The 15,553-nt window shown below is 39.2% G+C and overlaps 2 protein-coding genes across 2 annotated transcripts in view; one reads left to right on the top strand and one right to left on the bottom strand.

Annotated features, from left to right (window-relative positions):
• Window positions 1-10,923, top strand: part of LOC306868034 (SH3 and multiple ankyrin repeat domains protein 2-like) — a gene marked incomplete at its 5' end in the record, with an annotated part of 79,347 nt that extends 68,424 nt beyond the window's left edge. The window contains 5 exons of the mRNA XM_079414015.1: window positions 1,559-1,618; window positions 1,895-2,019; window positions 2,357-2,468; window positions 2,756-5,108; window positions 8,208-10,923. Of these exons, the coding sequence (XP_079270141.1) occupies window positions 1,559-1,618; window positions 1,895-2,019; window positions 2,357-2,468; window positions 2,756-5,108; window positions 8,208-8,745 (3,188 nt within the window). The 3' untranslated portion in view covers window positions 8,746-10,923. The remainder of the gene's footprint in view (window positions 1-1,558; window positions 1,619-1,894; window positions 2,020-2,356; window positions 2,469-2,755; window positions 5,109-8,207) is intronic.
• A 172-nt stretch (window positions 10,924-11,095) lies between these two features.
• On the bottom strand, window positions 11,096-15,423 carry polr2c (RNA polymerase II subunit C). Its single transcript, XM_079414016.1, has 9 exons — window positions 15,141-15,423; window positions 13,828-13,877; window positions 13,622-13,690; window positions 13,486-13,538; window positions 13,247-13,375; window positions 13,122-13,173; window positions 12,876-13,044; window positions 12,446-12,520; window positions 11,096-12,023 (listed from the first exon to the last, which is right to left on the bottom strand). Exons 1-9 carry the CDS (start codon window positions 15,224-15,226, stop codon window positions 11,879-11,881), a joined length of 828 nt encoding a protein of 275 aa, XP_079270142.1. The 5' UTR covers window positions 15,227-15,423; the 3' UTR covers window positions 11,096-11,878.
• Window positions 15,424-15,553: the final 130 nt, after the last annotated feature.

Raw genomic sequence — 15,553 nt, 5'->3', positions numbered from 1 at the left:
TGTTTGTGATTCCAATTCGCGCCCGCGAGCATATGCGTGTGAAGTGGGTTACTTTTCCACTGTTGCCATGGGTTATAATGCTAGTTAGTGGTTCTAAATTCACATTAAACCACGGCTTCATGAGTTTTTTGCTCTAATTTATTTTTGGTTTTGTGCTGGTATTGGTATATTTTGCATGCTAGTGATTGGAATCTATCCCTTGACGTGATTGCTTGTTGAATTCTGTGACGTAGCAAACCGAGGGCTGTTTCAAACCACGTTTCTGGGTCAGCCTTTGGAAAACTACAGTTTTAAGGAGAAAATACTCAGCAATGGTGTTGATTAATGGATTGGCACATGGTTTGTCTAAAAGCATATTAAACACACCATATAGACAGATAAACAACATAAAAAACTTGATTTTCACTACAGGGGGACTCTAACTATTACCATACGAGGGACCACTCCAGCTTTGAATCACTCTGAAACAAGACGTTGCCATGGAAATAATGCTGCATATGTTTAATATAGAAACATTCCACCTGCAAAATGTAATGCCATATTTCAGTGAAAAGCTATTGTCACTGTTAGCATTGACCAGGAATATGACGATGTGTGACTGTTGCACAGATATGATACGACATCTTTAGACTGCTGAATGGACTACTTTGTCTTCTTGAAGGAGATATTTTCTGAACCGTTGTAAGCATTAGTTTTATGTTTACATAATGTGGCTGGCTGCATAGTACTCCTGCTGTGTCCTTAAAACAGCTTTGTACATACTGTGTTCATTAAAGAGAGTCATTTTAAATCCATATTTAGGTATTATAAGGGAGACCCTGATTGTAAAACAGATGCATACTCCTTCTGCAGTCTTAGATAGGCTTTCGGTTATGAATGTAAACTATACTCCTGAATGGCCAATTTTGGCAGTATATTTTCTTTTTATGTTCAGTTTTGCCTCAGGGGTATGATGGGATTTTATATTTAAAGCCTGAACGTATATATCCATGTAATGCTGAATGAAACGGTGTAACTGTGGCCCCCTTTAGTCCTGACATTAACATGTGTTTCCAGATCACATTCGGATGATCAGCACTTGACCACATAAATGTATTTTGATCGGATCGCTGAAACCACGCACTGAGGTGGCCAGAGACAAATTCTCACCACTTTTGGTAAAAAAGGTATAAATGATAATGCACGTTTTATTGTCTGCATAAAAATGCATAATTAAGGTAGTACTACAATCATTATCCAACACAACAAATATTGCAATATGTGCACTCTGGTCACTCATTTTTTTGTTTTATTTTCTCCTTTTCTTTTAAACCCTATTAGCATCTTTTATTGTGGAAATGTTTTGAAAGTAAGGAAAGTGTGATCGCAAAGAACAGTATAAAGTATAAATTAAGTCCAGCTGAAGAATATCCAGATATGAAGCACATTTTAATGCCAGATATATAGGGGGTTTTGTGTGTGTGTGTGTGTGTGTATGTAACTTATCAGATTTAGTTTTGATGACTTTTATGCTAGGAAAATCAGACTCTGAATTTCCCTTTCCTCCATTTCTGTATAGATGATCAGCTTTCAGATAATGAGGGTCTGAAGAAGAGGATTGTATTTCAAGTCACACTAAGTAATCATCCCATGCATGGGAGCTGTCTTAAAAAAATGCTAGCATGTTGCGCAGTGGCCGTTGAAAGAAGTGTTAAGATTTCTCCAACGGAACCAGGAAGCGCTTGCACGGCTTTGACCTTGACCATTGTCGTTGTACCTATTTCTGTCGCCTCTCTTGCTCGGTTTGGATCCTTGCTCTGAGGATACTGTTTAGAGGAAATTAACAATATTTGATACTTAGCTTATTTTAAATGTAGCTTCCTGCTTTCTAATTTGAGATGCTGTTGTCTTACAGATAAAGTGGATGAGGTCGTGCCCCCCCAGAAACTCACGTGGGACAACTCAAATGCAGATGTGAGGGTGGCAACAGTCAAACCACGTCCGACTAGCAAGTGTTTTGCTGTCAGCCCTGAAATGAATGTAAGCATGCCTTGTCTCATGCCTTCTAGAGTTCTGGTCTCCCGTGGCATTATAGAAAATTGTGTTATATCCTAACTGCAATAATCGCTTTTCGCAAGTCTGGTACAGCTATTGCCCGTGCATGCTATATTGGTTTTTGATGCTTAAATTAGAGTGAAGTTATGCACAGGCTTGTGAGTATGCTTCACTGCTTGAGATTATTTTTATTTCTTCATCTCAGTCTCTTTTTATGAAATCATTTTAACATATGTGATGCCTGGTTTGAATGGACGCCCTTCAAAAGTGCTGCATTCTGCTTGTTCTTATTATCATGTCAGCTTTGTTCTGTTTTTTGCAGTCTCTCTGCAATAGTCAGGATACAGCAGTAGACTCGCCACAACAGCCAGGGAGTCCTAGAGGCCCCTTCCTGGGTCTACCAAAGGGAACCATAAGGCGGCAAACATCTATAGGTGCGTAGTTGTTTCATTTTGTTTTGTCACTGAAGTACATCTTCACACAGTCCTTTATTTTAATGAATTGCACACTAAAGTCTTTCAGCTCTTTGTAAAATTATACAAATACTTGGTTTACTTGCACTCAGTGGTCAGCCCACTCTTTTTGGAGGCTTTTTCACTGATGTGACGTATTTTTCAAGATATATAATTTGCTTTGTGGCGTCATATTTACTGTTTCCACATGTTGATTGCACCCCCAGGCTTGCTGATTTGTTGATTTTTCTTTCTTCATTCCTTTACAGGAGTAACCGAAGAAGAGAAGCAGTTCCTTACTCCTCCAATGTTGAAATTTACAAGAAGCCTTTCAATGCCTGATACATCAGAGGATATTCCACCACCACCAGCCATCTCCCCTCCATCTCCACCTCATAATAATGCTCCAGTCCCAGCTGGTCGAGGATATGGCACCATCAGACCAGGCTTTACTTCACAGAGTCCTAATGCAAACAGTACAGCCCCAGACAGAGGTGAAGGTGCTGGGTGGAGAGATCAGGGCATGTATTATAGAGACAGTCCCGAGCAGTACGATTCTGAGGGGTACAATCACAGCCCAACGGCCCAGCAGAGTCTTCATATGCGCCGTGCCCAAATTCCTGAAAACCCTTACTCGGATGTGGGCAAGATGGGTCAAGCTGGACTGTTTGTGCCCAACAAGCCTGCCAGAAGGAAGGGAATGCTTGTCAAGCAGTCCAACGTAGAAGACAGTCCTGAGAAAACCTGCTCCATCCCTATTCCGACCATAATAATCAAAGAGCCCTCCACCAGCAGCAGCGGTAAGAGCAGTCAAGGGAGCAGCATGGAAATTGAGACAACCACACTGGATCACCCAGGACAACTGCGTCCTGAAGATGGCTTCAATCCAGCCAGTCCCTTCGCAGCTGCCATTGCCGGTGCAGTTAGAGACAGGGAGAAGAGGCTTGATGCTCATCGCAACTCCCCATCTTTTAAGTCAACAGATGCAGGTGATGAGGACGTGGTGCCTACACCAGCCCCACGTCTCCGACACTCCAAGTCTATTGATGAGGGCATGTTTAGCAGCGATGAGCGGCTGCGTAGGCTCATGGCACCTCCCTCATCACTACTTAGCATCCCTAGAGGTGGTGGTAACGTGACAGACTTCAACAGCCCTGAGCCCACCATGGTAAGGGAACTGTTGAACACCCGTACAGGACACAGCCCGATCAGTCTGCCTGCTCATAAGACCTACAGCTCAGGAAGTGGGAATTACGTTCACCCAGTAACAGGCAAGCCACTAGACCCCAATTCACCATTAGCTTTAGCATTAGCTGCCAGAGACCGAGCCATGAGGGAGCAATCACAGCCTCTTCCGCTAAAGAGTGACCTATCCAAACTTGATCTCAATAAACCGCTTTTTATCGACACCAAGCTTAGACCAAATGTGGAGGTTGGCTTCTCAAGTACTGCTACCATGGGCCGTCCCCGCGGGGGCCTGCGGAGGCAGATGACGGAGTCCAAATATGAGACTGAATCCAAGTATCAGCTCGATCTGGGTAAGCCTGAGAAGAGGCCTGAGGAGAAGAAGAACATGCTGATTGACATTGTGGACACTTCTCAGCAGAAGTCAGCTGGTCTGCTGATGGTACACACCACAGATGGGGCAAAATCGGAGGATAACAGCTTGTCAGAGGGCGACAGGGATGAGGCAGTGAGTCCCGACAACACCCCTGGGGAGCTTCGCGACCCCAACCAGCCAGCTCCCACCAACCCCCCAGCTCCCAAGGCGCTATCAGCTGCTCCACATGGCAAGACCATCATAACTGTTAGCTCAGTGGATGAGCCCGTTAAGCTGCCCTTCGGCATCCCTCCGCCGCCCTTGGCCTCTGTCGACATCGATGAAGAGTTTGTGTTTGCTGAACCCCTACCACCCCCGCTGGAGTTTGCCAACAGTTTTGACATTCCTGAAGACCAGGCGGGGACTATAGCTGAACTGCTCAAACAGAAAACAAACGGTACAAAAGGGACTTCTCTTGCTCCTTATTATCCCCCGTTAGGTGGTGGGATTTCCGAAATCAAGAGACCAACCGTCCTCACAAACTGTACACCTCCCAGCTTCCCTCCAGGGCCGCTAGAGCCCTATGAACAAATCACTGACTCGGGCATTGAGGTAGACAGCCGGAGCAGCGGTGACCCCCAACTGGAGACCACCAGCACCATCTCTACTGTGTCCAGCATCTCCACCTTGTCTTCTGAAGGAGGCGAGACTCTGGATACATGCACCGTCTATGCAGATGGACAAGCCTTTCTGGTGGACAGGTCTCAGATCCTGTCCAAACCAAAACCCAAACCTGCCATAAAGAGCAATGCACTTTACAAGGACGCTTTGCCTGAGGAGAACGTAAGCTCTTTCAGAATGCCCTCCTCTGTCCCACCTCCACCCCCTGGATCAATTCCACCAGAACCCTTGAAAACCCCAACACAACGAACCTCAAAGCTGTGGGGGGACCCTCTGGAGATGAAAGGACCCCATGGCCCTGAAGCCAATTCAGTTCTGCAGCATGTGAACAAGGACAAAGCACCAAAGCTAGGGGAAGCGTTAGACTCTCCGACCGGATCCAGGACTCACTTCGGAACGAGGTATGCCCCCTTTCCTGCCTGTATCACAGGCTTACATTTAGGTTCTCAAATTAGTGTGTGTGCTCTGCTGGAGAACGAAAGAGTTGCCTAGCAACCCAATAATGAGAACAGCCTTGCGGACGAGATGAGCAACGTCAGTGTGATGATGAACACAGACTGTACCACAGAGGGGGGAGGTGTGTGTGTGTGTGTGTGTGTGTGTGTGTGTGTGTGCGCGCATGTTGTTACAACATGATCCATTTGTTACTTAGTTTGTCACATCACCCAAACTACTCCCACAAGACATCCCTAGATTATCGTAAGCAAGATCTTAAAGGGCTTTTATATTTCATTTTGACAAAACATTTAAGTTTATAAAGAGTTCCAATTTTCAGAAAACATTTTGAGCTGCTATACAGCCTTCTGCCAACATCGGCAGCTTTTTTATGGCTGCATCTTAACTCAGATGAAACCTCATAAGTAACTGATTTGGAATCCTATGCATAGTTGCACAGAATTGACTCATTTCAATACAGAACAACAATGCATTAATAATCACACACATATACAAATAAGTATATATGTATATACTTGGCATCCCAAAGTTTTTGGTAAAATTGCCCATTTTTAAAGAATTTTATTAATACCTTCCACTATTGTTTTAAGTACATCAATACTTGTATTAAGAGTATTTTCAATCAATATATCTCATGTCGTCCCCCACCTTACATTATTTTCACTGATGATTCTTACAGAAAAAGCTCATTAGGATTTAAAGCTTATGTGTCATTTATTTTGCAAAACATGGGCTGTGTATGCTGATGGCTGCTACATTGCACAGGCAATGGTTTGCCATCGACATGGAGTCCCAAGTCTCATTCATTATTGAATGATGTTATACAGACCACAGAACTGACCCTAAAATGCACTTGTAGCCCAGGCTGAGCCCTATGTTTAGCAAACACTGAGCAAAGTAGTATTTTCTTTTCACTATGAATAAAAATAGATTTTTAGTGTGGAAGTAGGGCTGGGTGGTATATCGAGTTTGTATGATATATCGATATATTTTTTATAAGCGATACGGTATTAGGCAATACCGTTTATATTGATTTACAGTAGGCTAATTTGAAATGAGCACATCTGAAAAAAATATCTAGTAGAGGACTGAACTGCTGCGGAGAAAGTGCTTAATACAATTTGTTCTAAATTTGTGAAAAGCTTTATATTAAGAGCTTTAAAAAACTCGTAAGATATAGTATCCTTATAGTTTCAGTTTAAAGCGGCTCGCGCTCGCCCCCTCAGATGGTGCTGTTTAATGTGTTTGAGATGTGCTGTTTTCCTTAATGCATAACTTACATTTCACAGGTATATTCTCCATCTGTAAATGTTAGAAAGCCATGGAAATATTTCCATGTTAGTGTCAGAAGTGCATGAGCTTTTGCTTTGCGATTCTCCGCTAAACTTCACAGACTTCATTTAGAACGCTCGTTAGAATGCGTGCCAAACAGACAGAGCGCAATGAAATAGGAGCGTAATAATTCTGACTAAAATATAAATTTTGCTTAAATATTTGTTGTTGGACAATAACTGTGACATATGTAGAATTTTAAACCTAGGTGTATTTGTATGATAGCACTTACTGTAATGGGGTTATCAAAATAGTCTTCTTACTCAATTAGTCTGTGCTTTTTTATTATTTAAATTTTTTAGTTTAGTAAATTTAACTTCTGCTTTAAAAGCATTATTTTTGTTTTTAGATTGCAATGTTACAATGTTAAAATGTAATGTGATTTTAACCCTTTTTTTCACATGGTTACATTCACTTTATTTGTTTAATCCAAATACAAAAGTGTAGAAAATACCGAGATATATACCGTATACTGCAAATCAGCCAAAAAATACCGAGATATGAATTTTTGCTCATATCGCCCAGCCCTATGTGGAAGGTTACCATGTTTTTTATTCGAATCATTAAACTGAGGTATTTTTAATCTTAAGACCATGGCTGGTCGTGTAACTTATGTGTTATATATTGTTAGTGATGTTTGTTTGTTTTTTTTGGATCAATTAAGAATAGTTTGAGTAAATGTAGGCCAATACACCTTGGGTATAAAGAGGTACCTGTGGCAAGGACATTGCATTGCTAAAGAACCTCACATTCACAGCCTCCTTAAAGCTAAACCACCTACAGTACACTCATACTTTCAGTGCGCTTTGATCTTTACATAAATAGAAATCGTGCACATGACATGTGAGGGTGAATCGCACAAAGAAATGTCCTAATCATATTTTACCCTAAAATAATAATAATAATTTGCATTAAAATGTGCTGTTTTTAGGACTTCCAGGGTTTTTTCTATTGTGGCATTATTTTAATGATTAAACACACTTTACTTTAATTCTGATTTAGAATTAGTTATTATTACTGTAATTGTAATACAGTAATAAAAATGCTGCTGGGAAATAAAATCAGCATAAAATAAAATGAATTACAACAAACACTTTAATAATGTTCAGAAACTATACTATGGGTGAGACGTGAGAGATTCACCCATAAAGAGCTGTGTGGGTATGTCTTCTCTTAGGATCTCTTTCTTATTATCTGGTCTCTACTCTCCCATCCTTAAAGGCACCTTTCCAGAGGAGGTCAAGAATTGAATTGATTTAGTCCCACTTGAGCAATAAGAATTTGAAAAATAGGACAATGTAAGTGTAAACTTAAAAATGTTTCTTTTAAAGGTTATAGAATAAATGGTACGACTGACTAAAATTATGTTCTGTAATTATGAATTACGCAGGCTTTTTTCAGGCTTCATTACTTCGATGCATCACTCATATCATCACTCTAGTTATATAATGCAGTTTGTTGAGGAGAGCATTGGACTTGTGATTTTTACCTGGTGGACAACAAAACAGACAAAACATGAATGAAGGACCTGCAGCCATATCATACAGACTTTAACTTGGACGAGTAAGCACCCGGAACACCTTAGCAACCACATAGCAATGCTCTGCCAACCTCTTATAACACCCTAGCATCTTTTGCAGGAATATAGTTTTGCGTTATCCCTCGAGTCTCATTAATACATATTCCTCACTTTTATCCTTCTGTCTTTGCAGAAATCAGGATGGTGTATCCCTCATCTCAGGTACACAGCAGAACACCACCGTTACCTTCACTGCCCAGCCTGGCCCCAACGTGCCTGCCCCTTCACCGTGCCGACAGGCCGAGAGCCTGCCTCCCCACCACCACACCCCGAGCCCTATCATGTCCCCGCCGGACTCTGGCCTCAGCTGTGCCTCTTCCCTTCCGACCTCGGCCACTTCCCCCACCATGACGGACGTATTTGGTCTGCCCACACCGCCCCTCAGCCTAGGCACGGGGCGTAGCCGTTCCCCTTCCCCACTCACCCTTATCCAGGCCGCATCAAACAAGCCCTTTGCCACCAAACCCATCCTCATGTGGAGCAAGCAGGACGTGGCCGACTGGCTCGAGAGCCTGAACCTGGGCGAGCACAGGGATGCCTTTATGGACAATGATATCGAGGGCAGCCATTTGCCCAACCTGCAAAAGGAGGATCTGATCGACTTGGGCGTGACTCGTGTGGGTCACAGAATGAACATCGAGCGGGCGCTGAAAGTCCTCTTGGACAGATGAGATTGGGCATACGTCCTCACCAGGACTCCGCACATCTTGTTCATAAGCTTCTTTTTCCCTCTTCCCTTATTTCGGTTCACTAATTAGAACAGTTTGTTGTCCTATCATGCTTTCGGTGGATTTTAGGAACTCTCACATCCTGAAGAAACTCAAGCGTTCAAAATATCCGCGTAAGCACAAGCGTTTCCCTGCGTTTCTGTTCCAAGAGCTCCGGCACCAGAGAGGACATTGAAGCCAACACACTGTATGGAAACTACAAACATGAGCTGACTGTCCTTTGGCTTTTTAGGACTTTGGCCTCCTTTGAATGCACTGAAACCAGCAGAGCTGGGGATCCATTTTCTATCTTTGCTAAGACAATTCTACAGAGAATATTTCTTCAGGAAAAAAGGGAACCTTTGTCTATGTATCAGCTGCCTATGAAATAAATATCTTGCTTTTTTTTTTTTCCTCCTACACCTTCGACCAAGAGGTACACGAATCTCGGAGATGTGATCAGCGGGCATTTAGATGTCCCTCAGTTCATTCGCTGACAGTCCTAGAAGGGCTGTGGTCACTTGAAAACACAAGAGGTCAAATCTCCCTACATGCGAACAAATGTAACTGTAGCAAGCAACAGGTCTCTCCACCATCTTGAATCTTCAAGTCTTGTAATACGCTAACATTGGATGTTTGTCTGAATGATCAACAATTCTCTTGGGTCTTTGAATTGTGGTTTACTATTAGGTGTCTTCCATATGGTAAGGAGGTCTACGGCATTCCCACCAACATTTTAATTTGTACCTTTAGTTGATGCTAGTTTGCGTTGTTGCTCAGCGTTGCTAGTCAGTATGAATTTCCATCGGGTTTGATTTGGAATATTGGGTCTTCACAGGAACACATGAGATCTGAAATACTGAGCTTTAGTTTCATGGGTGAATGGAAAACAATTGAAGTAGAAATTTGACAGCTTTGAGTTGAACACTGACACAATCACTCTGAAAGGGCCAGTATGTATCTGTCTTTTGCTTTGAAAATGTGATGAGTTTTTAATTTAATAATTTATTTTTATTTACTGTATTTATTTTTTGTAATTATAATTCGCTAAATCATTTGATTGTTGGGTGGTAAAAAGGAACGTCCAGAAAACTACAGGAAACCTCCTTAATCTATACATATCAATGTCGTCAATTGTAACTGATACAGGAGTTCATATCTGTAAATTGTTGAATATTTATTTGTTTTGATTTAAATTTTATTTGGACTTTTTTTTCAACTAAACCTGCAACCGTCTACAACACATTTTTAAGCGAGATCAAAAGGTGTGAACTTTAATTCTCCTGTTTAATCAGAAATCAGTGCTTTTACTTGTTCTTTTCATTTTAAGTCCTGCAATCCTTTTGCTTTGCTCAACAACTGGAAGAAGTTCTGATTTTGCTGTCTTACTACGTTATTAATTTAAACATGTAACTGCAATGTGTGCCTATCCGTGTTACAATTTGACACACCACAACATCTTTAGGTCATCTGAAGTTTAGTTGTGATCTCATTGTTAGACACTCGTTTCTCAGAGATTTATCAATTTCATCAGACTGTAAATGCCATAAAATCCCACAGGTATGGAATTGGACTAGAGATAATATTCATATTTGTGATTAAAACATCACAGAGACACGAAGGGACAGCCAGCATTATACATTTCACCTTCAGCATTAAGTTCAATGCACTGTGGGTAACGCCGGAACTAATGGAAAGGCGATAGATGAGATAGAGAATGGCTGTGAATGAAATGAAGTTATGACCGTTTAAAGTATGCAGTGAAGAGATTCAGAAATAAATTATATATATGTTTGCTTATCTCTCGACCTTAGAGGAGTTAGAGTTATCTCTATATATCTTATTTTAGGAAACAGCACAGTATTTTAAAGATTTATAGAAATATTTATGAAATTTTTATGACATTTAACTCTGATATGTGGTGTGCCAAAAATCTATGTGGTATCAGTTAAGAAGCAATACACAAATTTAAACAACACTGTTTGGTTTCTTTGCCAGTATTCCACAGTACAGTATATCATATTATGAAATGAAATTTACATATACATAGATCTCAGTGAATTAGAAGATATGAAAAATAATGAGATAATGGCTGTCACCTGCTTCTTTTAGACTATGTAATTAAAGAAAGAAGTTCAAATGTTGAGTTGTGTGGTGTTTATACTTGACGAAAAACAAAACGAGCACATATTTTAGGCCACTTACGATTTGCTCCGGCAAATTTCACGGGCGAAATGCAGTCCTTTCAACATCTGTCAGCCGCATTTACTCACAGGTGTGAGTCTCGAAACGTTCTGTTCACACATCAGCTTACAAGAGTCTGTAGGAACATGCAACTTAAGTCAATATTTGTTAAGTTAATATATAAGATGGCAACGTACAAACCGGCAAAGTCTTATCACATTTGACACGACAAAAGTTCAGTTCAGCAGTTTTTATCCGTTAAAATGGTAATTAACCATTTGTTTTTACCTCAGTAGAGTGGCTCACTTTTTTCTCTTCATAGTTGTCTCTCTCACACACTTCTTGCGAGGAATGCATTCACGATCTATGTTGCTGTAATTTTGTGCTAAACTAGAATTCATGATTAAAATCAAAGAGAGAAGTTTTTGTGACTGCACTTTCCTCCAGACCCCTCGATACTTATGTATTTGAAACAACCAAAATGTATCTGTTGTCGAACTCACGTAGTAGCTCTTGTTCCTTCCATGTGTTCTGTTTACATAGTTTGTCTCGGGGCGGTTTTCTGTAAATTTGTTACATCCATTTCAGGGCTTGTTATGCTTGAAATAAAATTTTCCAATTATCAGCATGCTGTTCAATGCTCTGTCATGACCATACACGCTGTCTTCTCATGTTTCAATCACGTATTAATCAATAGAATGGCCTCTTCATATATTTTTTCACACAAACCCTGCTCTCTGGTGTTCATAGTGTTTTTTTCCCACATTGAGTGCAACTCCTGTAATGAAACGTCAATATTTTTGTGTTTATTATTCAGAGAATTCTCCACCATAACATGGTTTCATGCAAAGAAACATAGCTGAAAAAAGATATTTTCCCAAAAGCGTGATCCAAAATAAGCAGTGTTTTAACATTAGTTAATGGTGAGCACATCGCTTTGAATTTCATGGCTGAGCTGCGTCTGCAGATCACTCAGTTTCTTCTTAAGTACAGCGAAAGCCGACATGACGATGGTCTCCGGCCGAAGTGAACCGCAGGACTCCACGTTGTAATAGAACCTGGATGAAAAAAAAAAACTCATGTAGATGTATTGTATTAACCCTCTACTGAGGCTTTGTCTTTAGAAATGTTTTATTTTTATCCATAAAAAATATATATTTTTTGTCAATTTTAAAGCAGTCATTTTAAAGAGGAATCGTTTGTATATTATGAGAAATTGCTTAAAAGTCATTGTTGCCTAAAAGCAATATTGTGGTTGTGATTAAGTTTCTCATAATGTAACTACAGAATTTCTCATAATACAATAACACAGAATATCAGTTATTTAGTATTTATACTTTAGAATTTTTATTTGTATTATACATTATTAAATTATTTAACACTTTCAACATAAGCACAACAGAGGGTTATTTATTAAGACAATAATTCCCAAGCATATATCCTTATGTATGCATGCGTGTATGGTTTTTAACTTCCTTACCTTTCTGGCTTGCCATTAGGATCATAAAGAGCTTCAACTCCTTCCTCTTCAATTTCTGAATATTCACTTTTAGGCCTGATAAGCAAAAAGTGAGCAAAGGTACATTATCATACATTAACTTTTTTGACAAGCAAAACAAAATATATGAAGATTATCTAAATACATAAAAGAAAAAAAATACATAAACATTAATTAATAATTAATGCAAAGTTATTTTATTTTTTGCAGTCCGGGTGTTCATTTATGTACACTGTAAAAAAAATTACAATCCATTGGAGTATGTTTCACAAGACGATACTATTTCAGTCTTCAAAATTCCACATTTAATTTGAGGTGTTATTTGCCGTTTCTTTGTAAAAATTGACTAGGAATTTCTGAGTGAAGTGTTACAAATAATACTCATGATCAAACCATGCCATAAGAACCATACCATTCCTGTGGAATTGGGTACACCGTGTGTCTCAGCGCATTGTCTGGGTCGTACTCAAACGCCACCCCTGCAGTGGGATTCCATTTGGCGTGCTCCTTGCCGAAACCCTTTTTAGCGTATGCTCTGAGACGCAGCTCCTGACCCTTCCGCAGTTTCACCAACAGGATGTCTGTGTGAAATCCCCAAATGATCAATACTAATACATCTGAGTGATTATACAGAAAATTAGAGAGGAATCTGACCCACCATCCTGCTCCACATAGTCATTGGGATCGTTGTCTCGACTTCTGGATGTTACCTGAAAAGCAAGATACATTACATAAGAAAAAGCTAATTGTGTATACGTGAGTTTGTGAGGAGGATTCACGTACAGGAATGACTCGGGGGTTATTGGACAGGAGATCTCGTGAGGTCACGTGCCGCGTCTGGTCTTCTGTACATCTCACATCCAGCGTGAGCTCAACCGAACACTCCGGACAGAAATCATCACATGTGCAATCCTAATAGGAAACCAAAGAAAGCAAAATGTTATATTTTACTTCTTTACATTTAATGAGACGAGTCATATTCATAAAAACAGAAATGTTGGCAGGTTGTTTAATACACTTACTCGTGAGTACTGCATCTTGTCAACAATGTCATCACTTGTGAGTGGAATTAGCCCTATGAAAGAGGAGCATGATAATTGCACTAAGCACTATAAGAAGAGTGATATGAAAGATTTGGAAAGATTTGCACATACGCACCCACTCTGTGTGCAATAAACTCATCGTGTAGCACAGAGGAGTTGGCATCAATCTGAACCCAATCGATAGCTGGCAAACAAGCACATTACATCAGATTAACAGATTTAAAAGACAAAGCGCATAATTAAATCAAGAAAATACATAATTAAATCAACCTCTTTTGTATAAAAACTCAGTAGCCAGAAGACAGATGGTTTGATTCTTACCAATGGTTGGGACTTCTGACATGAATACACGTCGAATTGAGTTTGCCACCCTGAAACAAATAATGCAATTTTTATTTGGAAATATATATAATATCCAAGGTACACATTTCTAGTAATTGAGCAGTTAATTCTCATATTGTATTTTCAGAAATAAATGGAATATTTGTCCTCTCCCCAAATTTGTCACTACCGAAACAGTAATAATAATTTAATTAGAAGGGTTATATTGACCTATTAAGATTTTGCTTACATCTACATCAACAGTACCGGTATATATTTGCACTATTTTTTTTTTATATTTCTTTCAGAGGTAAATCAATAAATACATTTTTAACAATATTTCAAGTGTAATTTATGAGATTTGTTGTATTTTGAATCCAATGTTTCTTGGCAAAAAGTTAAGAATTCATTAGTCTGAATATACATATCATAACATCTTAGTTGATTATTCCATATACTTTATTTTTGACATAACATCCCATGTTTCGGTAATGACAGTAATACTTTGGAAGCACATCAAATTACAGAATTTTAACTTGAATACTAAAACACTGCTAAAGCATACTAAATTAAAAAAAAATCATAACTGTATTAAAAGTTTGTTTATTTCCCCCAAATATGATATCAAATACTCCCCCAATGATGACATGTTTTGGTTATGACAATTTTATGAAATAACTCCTAAACAAAAACCCAAAGATGTCACTACCGAAACTCCACCAAATTATATCAAAACTATTTACAAAGATACTTTTAAAAACAACAATTTAAAAAATTATTTCAATATTTTCATAATTTGAAATTTAGGGGTTAGGGTTTGGGACAGCCACCTCACAATCGAAAGTACCTAATAAATGATGATTTTATATATATTAAGTTTACTAATATTTTAAATGTTATTGTGAAGGATCTTAGTAAAGATTTAAGATTTGAATACTGAAATAATTTTTTTTAAATGTGTTTTTTGGTTGTGGGACAGCAGTTTGCACCAATTCTGTAGAATGGGCCCATATACATGTGTATGTGTGTGATATATATATATACACACATACTATGCTGTTCTGTTTAAAAAAAGTGTTTTAAGTACTATGGCAATACCATGGTAAAATAATGGTATTACCACGGTACCATACGCAGCATCGTTCTTACCGACGAATACCATAATATTTACATGTTAACTTACTCCAACAAAATTAAAAAAAAATTTTTGATAGCGATAACTCAATAAACATGCATTTCAGTGTCATTAATATAAGACACTTGCTTTAATTAAACGCTAAATGGTCGTTTTGACTAGTATTAGCATCACTCACGCGAGATCCGTGTTCTCGATCACAAACTTCACATTCTCGTCCGTCAGCTCCGTGATTTTCACTGTGGGCTGGTTGGCATACGGCATAGCGAAATTAGTTTAAGATTAAGACGCTAATAATTAAAATAATTATATATGCGGTCCGTTGTTCATTCGCTCCAGCACCGAGCTCCTATTCAGCGCAATAACAAACGACTGCCGCTCATTGGTCACTAGCTGCCTTCATTACGTTAGCATCCGGATCACTGTAGTACTCTTTCCGGTTAAACATAATAAAAGTCCTCAAAAATCTGTATGCGTCAGTCTAAAGTAGAAGTCCTATATTAACGTTTTTTTGTGAACTTCTAACTTAATTAGTGAGCGGTTTTAACCATGTATTAATTAATCTCAAAATATCAGTTTTGGTTACTACTG

This window comes from Barbus barbus, assembly GCF_936440315.1.
Source record: "Barbus barbus genome assembly, chromosome: 50".
In the NCBI taxonomy this organism is placed as follows: Eukaryota; Metazoa; Chordata; class Actinopteri; order Cypriniformes; family Cyprinidae; genus Barbus; species Barbus barbus.
This window is presented reverse-complemented; position numbering and strand designations above follow the sequence as displayed.